This window comes from Arachis stenosperma, chromosome 4 (assembly GCF_014773155.1).
Source record: "Arachis stenosperma cultivar V10309 chromosome 4, arast.V10309.gnm1.PFL2, whole genome shotgun sequence".
Taxonomy (NCBI): domain Eukaryota; kingdom Viridiplantae; phylum Streptophyta; class Magnoliopsida; order Fabales; family Fabaceae; genus Arachis; species Arachis stenosperma.
Genome location: NC_080380.1, coordinates 147253392 through 147268023, shown reverse-complemented (window position 1 = coordinate 147268023; position 14632 = coordinate 147253392). Strand labels below are relative to the sequence as shown.

The 14632-nt window shown below is 31.3% G+C and overlaps 1 protein-coding gene across 1 annotated transcript; it reads right to left on the bottom strand.

The window, feature by feature from the left end:
- Positions 1-12386: 12386 nt before the first annotated feature.
- LOC130972920 (uncharacterized) lies at positions 12387-13562 on the bottom strand. The gene is made up of 2 exons (XM_057897261.1): positions 13331-13562; positions 12387-13217 (listed from the first exon to the last, which is right to left on the bottom strand). Exons 1-2 carry the CDS (start codon positions 13349-13351, stop codon positions 12717-12719), a joined length of 522 nt encoding a protein of 173 aa, XP_057753244.1. The 5' UTR covers positions 13352-13562; the 3' UTR covers positions 12387-12716.
- Positions 13563-14632: the final 1070 nt, after the last annotated feature.

The window sequence follows — 14632 nt, the reverse complement described above, 5'->3', positions numbered from 1 at the left end:
TATAGCAGATACATGACTTAATTAAATTAGTCTAGTTTTCATTACACTATTCTAAATTTTTTTTATTCACAATATTCTTCGGTCTGACAGCCTAAAAACTATAAATTTTAGTTGTTTTCTATGTTGTCGTTATACTACTCATACGCCCACACACCCACATTTTGAGGTCTTTTAAACCTCATTCTAGTTGTTCATCATGAGATTAATTTAACAAGTGACAACTATTTAAAGGACAAATCCATTTTTGGGGGTAAGATTGTCATTAAGATTTAGGACTGATCCATCTTGGATATAAAGTAAGTCTTGGAGCATAAGTATAGTTCATTTTTAAACTATGTCTAATAATTTGAACAAACACGTACTTAGTCCAATTTAAAGTTGGGCTTAAACAAGTAGTTAATCCAGAAATAATTGAGAGGAAGCAGCTGCTGGGAGAAGCGTCGTCTCTCATGTGCAAGGAGTGACGATCCTGGGTGCTTTTTGGGTCGGATTGGGCAGAGAGAGTTGCTGTTTAGGATTTGGGTTAGATAATTGGCTTGGATTCTCAACAAAATTAAAAAAATCCAAAAAAATATAAAAATATAAATTATTAAAATCAAGATTGTCAAATTGCATGCATTATTAATTAAGAAAAAATTAGAAAACTTCATGTATTTGTTACAACAGAAAATTACTAACAAAATTAATCTATGAAACTAATAAAAATCCTGAGTAGACTTAAAATTGAAAAAAGATAAAGTAAGAGTAAAATTATCATTAAATTAAATTTGTAATTTTTATCACATTTAATTATTATTTTAATTTAAGGATTAATAAATTTTTACTTGTTCATCTTATCGATTTCTTTATTTTAGAGAGACTGAATATTATGTAACCTAGAGCTAATAATTGATTTCTTAATAGTTGGACTCATAATATTTAATACCCTTATCATTGTCGAATTAAATTATTGGTGCATAAATCTACATAAAGCTCTTGGTTCACCAATTTAAAAATAAATTTTTTGAACAAATCTTAAGTAATTTTGAGCTAATATTATTGTAGATTAATTAAACAGAAAAAGCCAACGTGTTTCGTTTGGCTCTTGTGATGTGTTCTAATTTTTTTTTTCAAATTCACCAAAAAAAAACATTAAAAACAATCACTTTTATTATTCCCCTGAAAATGAAAGCTCATATATATATGCTTTAATTTATTTCACAAACACCATTACAAACTGAAAAGTAAGACGCTTACAGTACTAGCTAGCTAGTAACCACAAAAACATAGATGGAAATTGTGATGGATGATATAGTAGCTACTAGCTAGCGTTATTACTCTAGCTAGTAACACACATAATAATATAAGCATTACATACTACTCTCTATTTAGAGATGAGAAGGAGGACGACGAGGTGGAGGTGGAGGTCGAGTTTTTATATATCTTTGCGGATCACTTCCAACATGTTCTCCTTTTGTTCCTCTATATCCTCTCTCATCACTTTCACCTGTATATAATAGAGATACATACATTATTCAGCTTGTCGTTCATAATTTTTTATTTTGACACATTTATTTTTAGATTATGTTATGTGTATACCAAAGTCAGCTACTAATATAAAATATGTGTTAAAATATACATACACTTTAAAAATAAATTAAACCACACATATATTTATACACAAATATATTGGTGACAAATTTTATTGATTGATTTTGGCGTATAAATATTAGGAAAAAAGATGACAAATTATTTCATTATATTTTTATGTCAGTACTACATATTAGCCAATTAATTAGGGATTTTATCTTTTATAATTTAAAAAAATGATCTTCAGCGATATTATTTTTAAAAAAAATTAAGGATTTATTAATTTTTTAAAACACAAAAAAACTAATTCATTTTATATTCTAAACGAATCAAAGCCTAACTTATCAAATTTTTTTAAGAACTAATGTATCATAATAAAAATTAACAAAGAGTACTCTATCTCACCTTTGATGAGTTGAACCTCTGGAACTGCTAGAGTAGTTGAAGAGAGTAGGGAGGCCATGGAAGCCAAAAGTAAGAATGCAATAAAAATGACCTTCATGCTGTGATCATATATCATTGTATCCCAAGCTGCTGTGCATTTATATTGTCCTTAAACAGTGTATGACGTATTTTTCAATTTAATGCTTTTTGGTCTCACTAAGTTGTTTAAAAAATATATTTTTCAATGAAAAAAGATTTTTTCTTTAAATTATTTTGTAATGTGTTTAATAAATTTTTAGTAGTAAAAATAAAAGTACTTAAAAAAATATTTTTAAAAGAAGTTACAATTTACATCTTTTTCTAAAAGATTTTTTTAAAAAATTCATATAATAAATAAACAAAAAAAGTATTTTTATATTGTTATACACAAATATAATTGTTAAATAAAAAAATCTTTTTGCATGAGATATCCAAACATAAAATTACTTTTATTTTTATTTTTAAATAAAAAAGATTTTTTAGCGTATTTAGTAAATTTCTGGTAATACAAATAAAAGTATTAGAAAAATAAAAAAATACTTCTTTTTTGAGAAATTACAATTTATATTTTTTTATAAAAAAAGATATTTTTTATATAATAATTAAAAAAAATACTTTTATATTATTATACTTAAATATAATTGATAAATAAAAAAATATTTTTGTATTCAATATGCAAATATAAAATTACTTTTACTTTTCCATAAAATCTTTTAAAAAAAAGATAACTCGAAAAACATCCTTATAATTATATAAAAATTAGCATTTAATAAATAATTATACTACTTATTAATTATTTTAATTATCAATTATTCCAAATATACTAATTATCAACCATTATAATTGACAATAATCATAATATAATTGTCATCATACATAATTAGTATTTAAATAATATTTACGTTAATAGCTTTAATAACTAATTATTATAATTATATAAAAATTAGTATTTAATAAATAATTATATTAATTATCAATTATTTTGATTATCAATAATGAAAATATAATTATTAATCATACATAATCAGTATTTATATGATGTAGAAAAAAATGTAAAATATGATGTAAAAAAAAATAAAGCGACATAACTTTTTTATTAAAAAAATATATTTTTTGTTTATCTTTTTAGACATCTGTTTATTTCTTTTAAGTCATAAATTTTCATTGATATAAACTAATGTCAGTTAAATGTACCAAAAAAATAATAACAATCAATAAAAAAATAAAATTTAAGTAGGAAAAATATGATCTGAAAATTTGAAATAATATAATGACCTCCAATTATGATCATTAAACATAATCATATATATTTATTTTAAGATTTATACTTCAAAAATTTGGAGTATCAATATTTTGCATTTTCAATATTCTCAATTTTAGATTATCACAAATATTAGTTATTCTCCAATAATGATATTTCTTTTAAAAAAATAAACATAATTAAATGATCTTAAAAATATATAATAATTAAAAAAAATACAATTACGTAAAATATAATATTTGCATAGTAATTAAAATTTAATTGCCAAAATAAAAATTATATTTAATATCATATCGTAATCAAATAACTATTTAATCAAAGAATTTAATATTTATATAATATAAAATAAACTAAAATTTGAGCTTAACCAAAATAAGTTCTCAAGTTTAAATTTTTTAAATCAAATTTTATTATTTTTTATCAAAGTAAATTATGCAATAAAAAAATTCATAAGGGCAATATTGAGAACAAGAGAAATAAGATCATATTAATTATATTTATACAATAATCTAAAATTATAAAGTAAAATATTCATCATATATATTAAAGTAAAAAAAAATTATTTATAAATAAAAAAATTATTATTAAATATTAAATACACAGACAAAAAAATAAATTATAACTTACAAAAATTATCTCTAAAATTTATTATATAAATAATAAAAGTCATGTATCTATGTAAATTAAATTATATTAAACTGTAAGATATTTAAATATCTAATAAATTAATTAATTAATATAATTGATTTGATTTAATAATTTAAAAAATTAAATTTGGTATATACAAGACCAAAAGATGATTCTTATAACAAAAAATATTAGGGCTCATATAACAAAAAATATATCTATAATAAATTATTTTCATTCCTTTTTATAGTGCATATTTTGGGTCAAATAAATGGCATGAATTGAGAAGATAAAAAGTATAGTAATTACCATAAAAATTGGAATGAAATGCGGGAGTATTTTGTGAAGCATGACCTACAAGTGCAGAAAATACCAAATGCCTTACCATCACAGTCTTCAATGCTTATTTGTTTTTTTGTCTTTTCCCCATACATTAAGGAATTCACACACAACCACCTATAAATGTGTCTTGCGTCTGCATCTTTGTAATTATTTGTTTGTGATGTGTCTGCCTCTTTGTAATTATGAAAATTCAATGGTGCTGTGCTGGTTGTGAAAATCACCATGTCATGCTCTCAATAGAGTTGCATTTGTTTTTAAGAACAGATAAGATAAGATATTAATAGATAGAAATATAAAATTTTATGTTTTTGTATTTTGTTTAGTGACAAATTAGAACAAATTATAAAAATTTAATTTATTTTTATTTTTTTTATTTAAAAAATTTGAGATGAAAAATATAATAATTAAAAATATAATTATAAAAAATTAACAAAAATAATGAAGAAAAATAAAAAATAAGTTGTGTTCCTTGTTAGTGTTTTCGTATCCTTCCTGTTAGATAAACACAAAATACACTAATTCAGTATCTTTTGACACATTGTTTCTGTCCATATCTTCTCTGTCAAACACGATTTTGTGTCTCTATGTCTGTCTCTGTAAACAAATGCAGCCTAAGTGTCGTAGCATGAGGCTGCCGCGTGTGGAGGAAGTGGAACTTACGTCATTATGACAGATGATGTATTAATGTATTTCAACGTTTATCTTTTCTCCAATTTAGTTATTTACATTTGTTTAATAAATTCCGTAATGAAAAATAATTGGGCCGCACAAATAGATGTAGAAGTTGGGCTTTTTCCTTTCTTGGTGGTAGAGGTGCAATGTGTTGGGTTTTTTCTCTCCTTTGTGAGGCCCAAGCCCAACATTTTGGGGGTGTATTCTTGCACCCTAGTGTCACAACCCTAATTCAGTTTTTGAGGTCTTTTGAGAGAAAGAGAGAATAGCCACCAAGTGAGAGAGAAGAGAAAAAAAAAAACAGAATTCCCGTTTTTGACCAAAGCAGTAAATTTCAAATGACAGTTTCTCAGTTGTTCACCATTGGATCGGCTTGAAATTTAAACTGCGTGTTCTTATCATCTTGTTCTTCATTCTGATCGGTGGAGATGTTGATTGAAGATTTGCAGTAGGAGAAATTGGTTTCGCAAGAGAGAAATTAGGTTTCCCGTTTTTACACAGAGCAGAAATTTTGGAATGGCAGTTTCTCATTCTTTCACCGTTGGATCGATGTGAAATTTGAACTGTAGATTCTTCACATCTTGTTCTTCATTCTGAACGGTGGAGATTTTAATTGGTGGTCTGCAGAGGGAGAAATTGGCTTCGACATCAGCTCTGTTTTTTGGGTATATTTCATCTTCTTGCCTATTATTTGTGAGCTTTGGTGCATTGATATTTTGACTGGTTATTTGCACATTTTTGTGCTTTGTTTGAGACTCTCTTGTACCTCATTTGATTATAGTGGAGCTATTTCATTGGTCTGGACGACCCGTGGTTTTTACCTCTTACATTGAGGGGGTTTTCCACGTTAAAATCTTGGTGTGTTCTTGTTATTGTTTTACTTGCTATATTTGCTTGTTATAGTTGCTGCCATATTGTGTTGTGAGTGCTTCCATATTGTTCTTGTATTGGACATTTGTGTCGTTTCCGCTGCTAGGCTCTTTCATACTGGCATCAGAGCTTGTTGGTATTTTTCTGGGCTTGTGATTCTGTGAACAATGGAAGCTAATACTAATACTAGTAGGATGATCACTCTTAATGGTCCTAATTATGATTTGTGGAAGTCAAAGATGGAAGATTTGCTTTATGTCAAAAATTTTCATCAACCAGTTTTTGGTACAGAGAAGCCTAATGATAAATCTGATGATGATTGGACTTTGTTGCATAGACAAGTCTGTGGATATATTAGGCAGTGGGTTGACGATAATGTGTTGAACCATATTATTGGAGAGACACATGCTCGGACCCTTTGGATTAAACTTGAACAGTTGTATGCTCGAAAAACTGGGAATAACAAGATGTTTTTGATCAAGCAGTTGTTGGCTTTGAAGTATACAGATGGGACATCAATGACAGATCACTTGAATAATTTCCAAGGAATTATGAATCAGTTATCTTCCATGGGCATCAAGTTTGATGAAGAGGTTCAAGGATTGTTACTTCTTGGCCTTACCAGACTCGTGGGAAATTCTCAGAATGTCATTGTCCAATTCTGCTCCTGATGGTGTAATCTCTATGGATCTTGCCAAGAGCAGTGTTTTGAATGAAGAGATGAGAAGAAAGTCACAAGGTACATCGACTACACATTCAGATGCTTTCTGAGTCTAGGGGGAGAAGCAAAAGTCGAGGTCCTAAAGGTAGAGATCAAAGCAGAAGCAAGTCTCGAGGAAAGTATAAGAATATTGAGTGTCATCATTGTGGTCAAAAGGGACATGTGAAGAGATTTTGTTGGCAGCTAAAGAAGGAGAAAGCCAAGGCAAGTAAAGACAAGAGCACAAATAAAGATGATGGTAGCAAGGAAGACAAGGTTAATGTAACTCATGATGATTTTCTTGTTGTTGAGGAGTTTGAATCTGTTAACCTTGTTGATAATAGCACTAGTTGGGTGATTGATAGCGGTGCTTCTATTCATGTTACATCTAGGAGGGATTTGTTTACGTCCTATACTCCTGGTGATTTTGGTGATGTGAAAATGGCTCATCAAGGTGTTGCAAAATGTGCTGGTGTTGGACAGGTTTGTTTAGAAACCTCCAACGGTACCAAGTTGACTTTGAAGCGTGTGAAGCATGTTCCAGATATTCGGTTGAACTTACTTTCTGTTGGTAAGTTGTGTGATGAAGACTTGAATAGCTCATTTTCTCGTGATAGCTGGAAGCTCACCAAGGGTTCCATGGTTGTTGCTAGAGGTACAAGACACTCTACTCTTTATTTAACTCAAGCAAAGATTATGAAAGATGTTGTTAATGCTGCTGAGTTTGTTGATGAAACTGATTTATGGCATAAGAGATTATGTCATATGAGTGAGAAGGGTATGAATATGTTATCCAAGAGGAATCTTTTATCTGGTTGTAAGGTTGCTTTGCAAAAGTGCAATCATTGTTTTGCTGGAAAACAAAACAGGGTCTCTTTTAAGAGCCATCCACCTTCAAGGAAGCCGGAGATACTTGACTTGGTGCATTCTGATGTATGTGGGCCGATGAAGACAAGAACACTTGGAGGGTCTATCTATTTTGTAACCTTTATTGATGATCATTCTAGAAAATTATGGGTTTACACTTTGAAGACCAAAGATCAAGTTTTGAATGTGTTCAAGCAATTTCAAGCTTCTGTTGAAAGAGAAACTGGGAAGAAGTTGAAATGCATTCGTACTGACAATGGTGGTGAGTAGGTCCATTTGATGCTTATTGTAAAGAGTATGGTATAAGACATCAGAAGACTCCTCCGAAGACTCCTCAGTTGAATGGTTTGGCTGAAAGGATGAACAGAACATTGGTTGAAAGAGTTAGGTGCTTGTTGTCACAATCTGGATTGGCAAAATCCTTTTGGGGTGAAGCTTTGAGCACTGTTGTTCATGTCTTGAACCGGACACCATGTGTTCCCTTGCAATTTGAAGTGCCAGAGAAGGTATGGTCAGGTAAAGATGTTTCTTATGATCATTTAAGAGTCTTTGGATGTAAAGCTTTTGTTCATATTCCCAAAGATGAGAGATCTAAGCTTGATGTAAAGACTAGGCAGTGTATTTTTATTGGCTATGGCATGGATGAGTTTGGTTACAGGTTTTATGATCCTATTAACAAGAAGGTGATTCGGAGTAGAGATGTTGTCTTTGTTGAAGACCAAACATTGAAGGATGTTGATCATGCGGAGAAGCCAATGGTTCAGCCTAGTGATGATTTTTCTGACTTGGATATTACTCCCTCTATGCCTATGGTAGAAGATGGTAGAGTTGAAGCTCAAAATAATGAGCATGATACAGGTGCAGGTGAAGATGGAACAGTTGATCCGATACTTGATGAAGTTGGTGATGATGATCAAGATGAAGAACCAACTTTGGAAATTCCTGCAAATGCTCTCAGAAGATCTACAAGAGAGAGGAAGCCTTCGTTAAGGTATTCTCCACATGAGTTTGTTTTGTTGACTGATGGGGGAGAACCTGAATGCTTTGGAGAGGCTATTGAAGATGAAAGCAAAGCTCAATGGCTTGAAGCTATGCAAGAAGAAATGAAGTCCTTACTTGAGAATGATACCTATGAGTTGGTGAAGCTACCGAAGGGTATGCGAGTTTTGAAGAACAAATGGGTATTCAGAATCAAGAATGAAGAACACAATTTTATGCCTCGATATAAGGCTAGATTGGTTGTTAGAGGCTTTAGCCAAAGAAAAGGTGTTGATTATGAGGAGATTTTTTCTCCTGTTGTGAGGATGTCATCCATTCGTGCTGTGCTTGGATTAGCAGCATCTCTTGATTTGGAGATCGAGCAAATGGATGTGAAGACAGCTTTTCTTCATGGTGATTTAGATAAGGAGATCTACATGGAGCAACCGGAGGGCTTTGTTGTTAAAGGAAAGGAAGATTTTGTGTGCAAGCTTAAGAAGAGTCTTTATGGGTTGAAGCAAGCTCCAAGACAGTGGTACAAGAAGTTTGAATCTGTTATGTGGGAGCATGGTTACTGTAAGACAATTTCAGATCATTGTGTATTTGTGCAAAAATTTTCTGATGATGATTTTATCATTCTTTTGCTTTATGTGGATGATATTTTGATTGTGGGCAAGAATGCTTTGAGGATTAATGAGTTGAAGAAACAGTTGAGCAGGTTCTTTGCTATGAAGGACTTGGTCCTGCCAAACAGATTTTGGGCATGACTATTACTCGTTATAGAGATTCCAAGAAGCTTATTTGTCACAGGAGAAGTACATAAAGAAGGTGCTTCAAAGGTTTGGCATGAATGATGCCAAATGTGTTGCTAGTTCTTTGCTCCTCATTTTAAGTTGAGTACCAAGCAGTGTCCAACCACTGATGAGGAGAAACAAGCAATGAATGAAATTCCTTATGCTTCAGCTGTTGGAAGCTTGATGTATGCTATGGTGTACTAGACCAGACATTGCTCATGCAGTTGGTACAGTGAGTCGTTTTCTCTCTAATCCAGGTAAAAAATTGGAATGCTGTTAAATGGATTATGAGATATCTCAAAGGTACAACTAACTTGAGTTTGAGTTTGGTGGTGAGAAACCTTTGCTAGTTGGCTTTACTGATGCAGACATGGCAGGAGATATTGATTCTCGAAAGTCTACTTCAGGTTATTTGGTCAAGTTTGCAGGGGGAGCTATTTCATGGCAGTCAAGATTACAGAAGTGTGTTGCACTTCTACCACAGAGGAGAGTTTATTGCAGCAACTGAAGCATGTAAAGAGTTGTTGTGGATGAAGAAGTTTCTTGCAGCACTTGGTTTAAGCAAGACCGTTATGTCTTGTTGTGTGATAGCCAAAGTGCTATTCATCTTGCCAAGAATTCTACTTTTCATCCAAGATCTAAACACATTGATGTTAGGTATCACTGGATACGGGATGTGTTAGATTCCAAGTTGTTGGAACTTGAGAAAGTTCACACTGATGACAATGGTGCTGATATGATGACAAAAGCATTGTCAAGAGAAAAGTTTGAAACATGTTGTTTGATCGCCGGAATGGCGAGGGCCTCCACCTAGTCGAGAAGGGGGAGATTTGTTGGGTTTTTTCTCTCCTTTGTGAGGCCCAAGCCCAACATTTTGGGGGTGTATTCTTGCACCCTAGTGTCACAACCCTAATTCAGTTTTTGAGGTCTTTTGAGAGAAAGAGAGAATAGCCACCAAGTGAGAGAGAAGAGAAAAAAAAAAAAAACAGAATTCCCGTTTTTGACCAAAGCAGTAAATTTCAAATGACAGTTTCTCAGTTGTTCACCATTGGATCGGCTTGAAATTTAAACTGCGTGTTCTTATCATCTTGTTCTTCATTCTGATCGGTGGAGATGTTGATTGAAGATTTGCAGTAGGAGAAATTGGTTTCGCAAGAGAGAAATTAGGTTTCCCGTTTTTACACAGAGCAGAAATTTTGGAATGGCAGTTTCTCATTCTTTCACCGTTGGATCGACGTGAAATTTGAACTGTAGATTCTTCACATCTTGTTCTTCATTCTGAACGGTGGAGATTTTAATTGGTGGTCTGCAGAGGGAGAAATTGGCTTCGACATCAGCTCTGTTTTTTGGGTATATTTCATCTTCTTGCCTATTTGTGAGCTTTGGTGCATTGATATTTGACTGGTTATTTGCACATTTTTGTGCTTTGTTTGAGACTCTCTTGTACCTCATTTGATTATAGTGGAGCTATTTCATTGGTCTGGACGACCCGTGGTTTTTACCTCTTACATTGAGGGGGTTTTCCACGTTAAAATCTTGGTGTGTTCTTGTTATTGTTTTACTTGCTATATTTGCTTGTTATAGTTGCTGCCATATTGTGTTGTGAGTGCTTCCATATTGTTCTTGTATTGGACATTTGTGTCGTTTCCGCTGCTAGGCTCTTTCACAATGGTATTTGGGTTTACGAAGGATACGATGATCTTGAAGTTTATTGGTTGAAATCAATGGAGGCAAAACTGAGGTACCAAAAAATTGGGTGGCAAATAATCTACCTTTGAGAAAGAAAGAAAAAAGAAAAGAAAAGGAAAATCCTTTTTGATATGTTTTTTTTTTTCAATGGAACGTGGATTTATTGACGAAATAGAAAAAATGAAATTCGATTTCAAATTTGAGACTTGGAATAAGCTGGAATGCTATCGCTGGTGAAAAATTCTTTAAACCTTATGGCCTTGGCTTACTGATTTGAATATGTACCACAACTAGAATTTGTTACAATTTATTGCATGAACTTGGAGGAGTTATTTTGTTATGGTTTGGGGAAATTAGATATAATTTTTTACAACGTGCATCAATATTGTTTGAGAGTAGAATTTAGGATGGTTTGGGACTTGTTTGAGTGAGCTTCTAAGAAAAAAATATTTTTCTAGTTATTTTTTTTTTAAAAATATTATGAAAAAATAAAAGTAATTTTATATTTGTATATCTCATACAAAAAATATTTTTATCTATCAATTATGTTTGGGTATAATAATATAAAAATATTTTTTATTTATTTATTATGTAAAAAATATTCTTTTTTTAAAGAGAAAAGATGTTTTAAAAAAAATATAAATTATAACTTTTCAAAAATTATATTTTTATATTTTTAAATATTTTTATTTTTACTACTAAAAATTTATCAAATACACTAAAAAATAAAAGTTATCAACTAAATAGTACCCAAACAAACACTTGAGATGAAACCATAGCATTTGTTAATTGTTTAAAGTGCACGTAGAAAAAGATTGGGCTGAACTTTTTTATCCGCGCTGCATTTGCATGGATTATTTTATGGGCCAGTCCCGTTGTATAGTTGGAAACCTTTTTTTTAATACCTTACAGATAATTATGCGTTTACAGTAAAAAAAGAAATAGATAAAAATAATCTGTTGTAAAGAAAGGAGATTATTGTCCCAACGTCTCAAACTGAGTTTCCAAAAAGTCAGATCCTCAAATGCTTTAATTAATGGTTTCTGATCTAGGAGTTTGATGCAGCCAATGCATGTATGGGAGAAGATAAACACAAAAACATTTCTAGTACTGAAGATCAGTTTCTAATGGTAAGAATGTTTTGTTGTTGTAGAGTGAATTAAAAAAGTGATGATGTTCTTAAATTATTCAAAGAATATTTATTTGGTAGTTGATGGTAGTTATTAAACCCGTGGAATTTAATGGAGCTAAGGCAGGATCCTTTATATTAGGTCTGTTTCTTGGGCTGGAAGTTCATTATATTAGTAATGGATCTTAAATATAATTTGCACGATTACACAATCTCTCTTATAATATTGGAATAAATAACATTAACTTCACTTAATCTAAACATAAATTTTTTTATGTTTTAATCATTTTTTAATTAACTCCTATCAATAACTAAATAAAATTAAACCAGATTTTATAATAAACTGCCTTTTTTTTTTGTCAAAAGTAAACTGTCATTTATTTCACTTAGTTTTTGGATCAATTCCAATATCAAATTCTATTTTAAAATCCAAACTAACCAATTATAACCACAAGAAAGCCCAACTCACAAGAAAACAAATATTTATAAATTTCTAATCACACATATAAAGTGTTTAGGCAGGATTGCAATTACAATACAACTTTCTACTTGTCTGGAGGTCAGAAATAAGTAATAGGCTAATTCTATGGTGCTTATGAATTGGTATCTAAATTTTGTCTAATTTACTTTTTAAAAATTATTTATTGTTATATCTTTTAAATTAAATATTATTTTTTAATCTTTTTTAATAAATAGACAACATCCTTTAGACACCATAGCATTCACTTAAGTAATAACACCTCATTCACGCACTCTGTCATTTCACCCACAGAACTTCGCTTTAGCAGATACAGCTCAAGCATGTAACTCGTGGATTCTTTCTCTGGCTACAGCTTTTCCCTCCCATTTGTTGCTTTTTTTTGGGGACGACCATGTCACTAATAATGCTAGTACAAGGTTGATGCCAAACATTACACCAAATGGTCCTTGGAGAATCAGAATGAACCAGATGAGGGTTAAAACTGCATGCGTGCGATTGAATTTCACACCCACCACAAGCATCACAGCAACAGTCAATATGATGCAGAATAATATGAAGAATCCAATGAGGGGATTGAGCTTGGACATGCTCACATGTTGATTTATAAAGTTCATGAGAGGGCATAGAAGATTAGTGAGTACCTCCTTATGTTTCCCTACACTTACTTCTTCCTTGACCATACACATGGTGGATTGATTCACACTGTGCAAAATATGGCACGCTATCAAAAGGACAAGTGTGACGCATAACCAACGTTGTGCCGCTCCTCTGAGCCTGTATTCTGGAACGACGCCTTCTTCATCGTGCTGCTGGGCCTATCCAGAGATAAAGAATCAAGATGAATTGAAAAATGAGTAAATAATCAAAATATTCTTTTTCATATTTAAATACCAAAAGAAATTTCACTGAAGAATCAAAATTGGCGCACCTGATTATGATTGAAAGCCATTTGAGCAACAGAAGAATGAACAAGAGAGGAAGAAATGAGGGAGAGAGTAGAGAGAGAATCAGGAAGAGGAAATGAAAAGCAGAATAAAAGAAAAGTCTTTTAGCCGGGCTTGAAGAAAAATCAAAACTTTGCACCAGATCACCCCTTGAATGACTCAAGAAAAGTAGCAACCATGAAAGCAAAGACAAAAGGAGATTGGCATTGAAGAACACAGAACACGAGGAATTCAGAGAGAGAGATGGAGAATGTGAAGGATGAAGAGATGAGAGAATGGAGTGAGAGTATATAAAGATGGTATGGGAAGGAGTGATTCTTCTTCACTTAGGTTCTATTTTTTTTAATAATCAATATTATTAGTTTGATTGTCTGGTGGGCTTTCCAAATCGATGCACCAATCTAATTCTCCCTCTTTCTTCAATTTCTCCTAATTCCCAATTTATCATGTCCATGCAAATACTAATATTTAATAGGAGCCAGTATTTGTGTAAATAGTTAATTTTCTAGTGTAGTAATAAAACTAAAAATGGTTAATGATACTCATCATAAGAAACTTGATCCTTTTTCTTCTGATCTTTTATGTATTCAATTGATGTTGACATCTACTTTGTTTTATCACCCTTTCTTTCTTTGTTATTTAACTTGTATCATACTCTAGTCTTCAGCTCCCATTGCTTTTTGCTTTGCTTGAGAAAAAACAAGATCATTCATGACAATAAGAAAAGTGTAGTTTCTGTTCACATTTATGTCTTACGGTATGGGTTTTGTTGATCACCTAATTATTACAATAATTTTCATCACCTAATTGATATGTATTTGTTGATCATCTCTTTGTTATTTGCATGAAATCCTTGAAAGAAGAAGAGAGAGAAAAAGTGCTATGAAGGGGGGGGGGGGGGACCAAAGCATGCTTGAGACTGTAAAAGGAAGATAGAGAGAGAAGGAAAAGAAGAATAGCATAGCACTGATGTGATCATGCCCATGCCATTAGAGCAACTCCAATGCTAACAAATAGAGTTTCTCTTTTAATATATGGGGACTCAATTACCATTGAAGTGAAAAGGGAAGGAGGGCTCTTCACATGGATCAAAATTGATAGTCCCTCTAAACAGGGACTTACAACAACCAATAAAATCATGCCATATGGTAAATTAATTAAAAAATATATATTAAATATATATATTAAATATATATATTAAATAATTAAATTATAATTAATTTATTAATAATTATAATAATTTATTATATTAAATACTTATATCTCTATTTAATTAATTATTTATA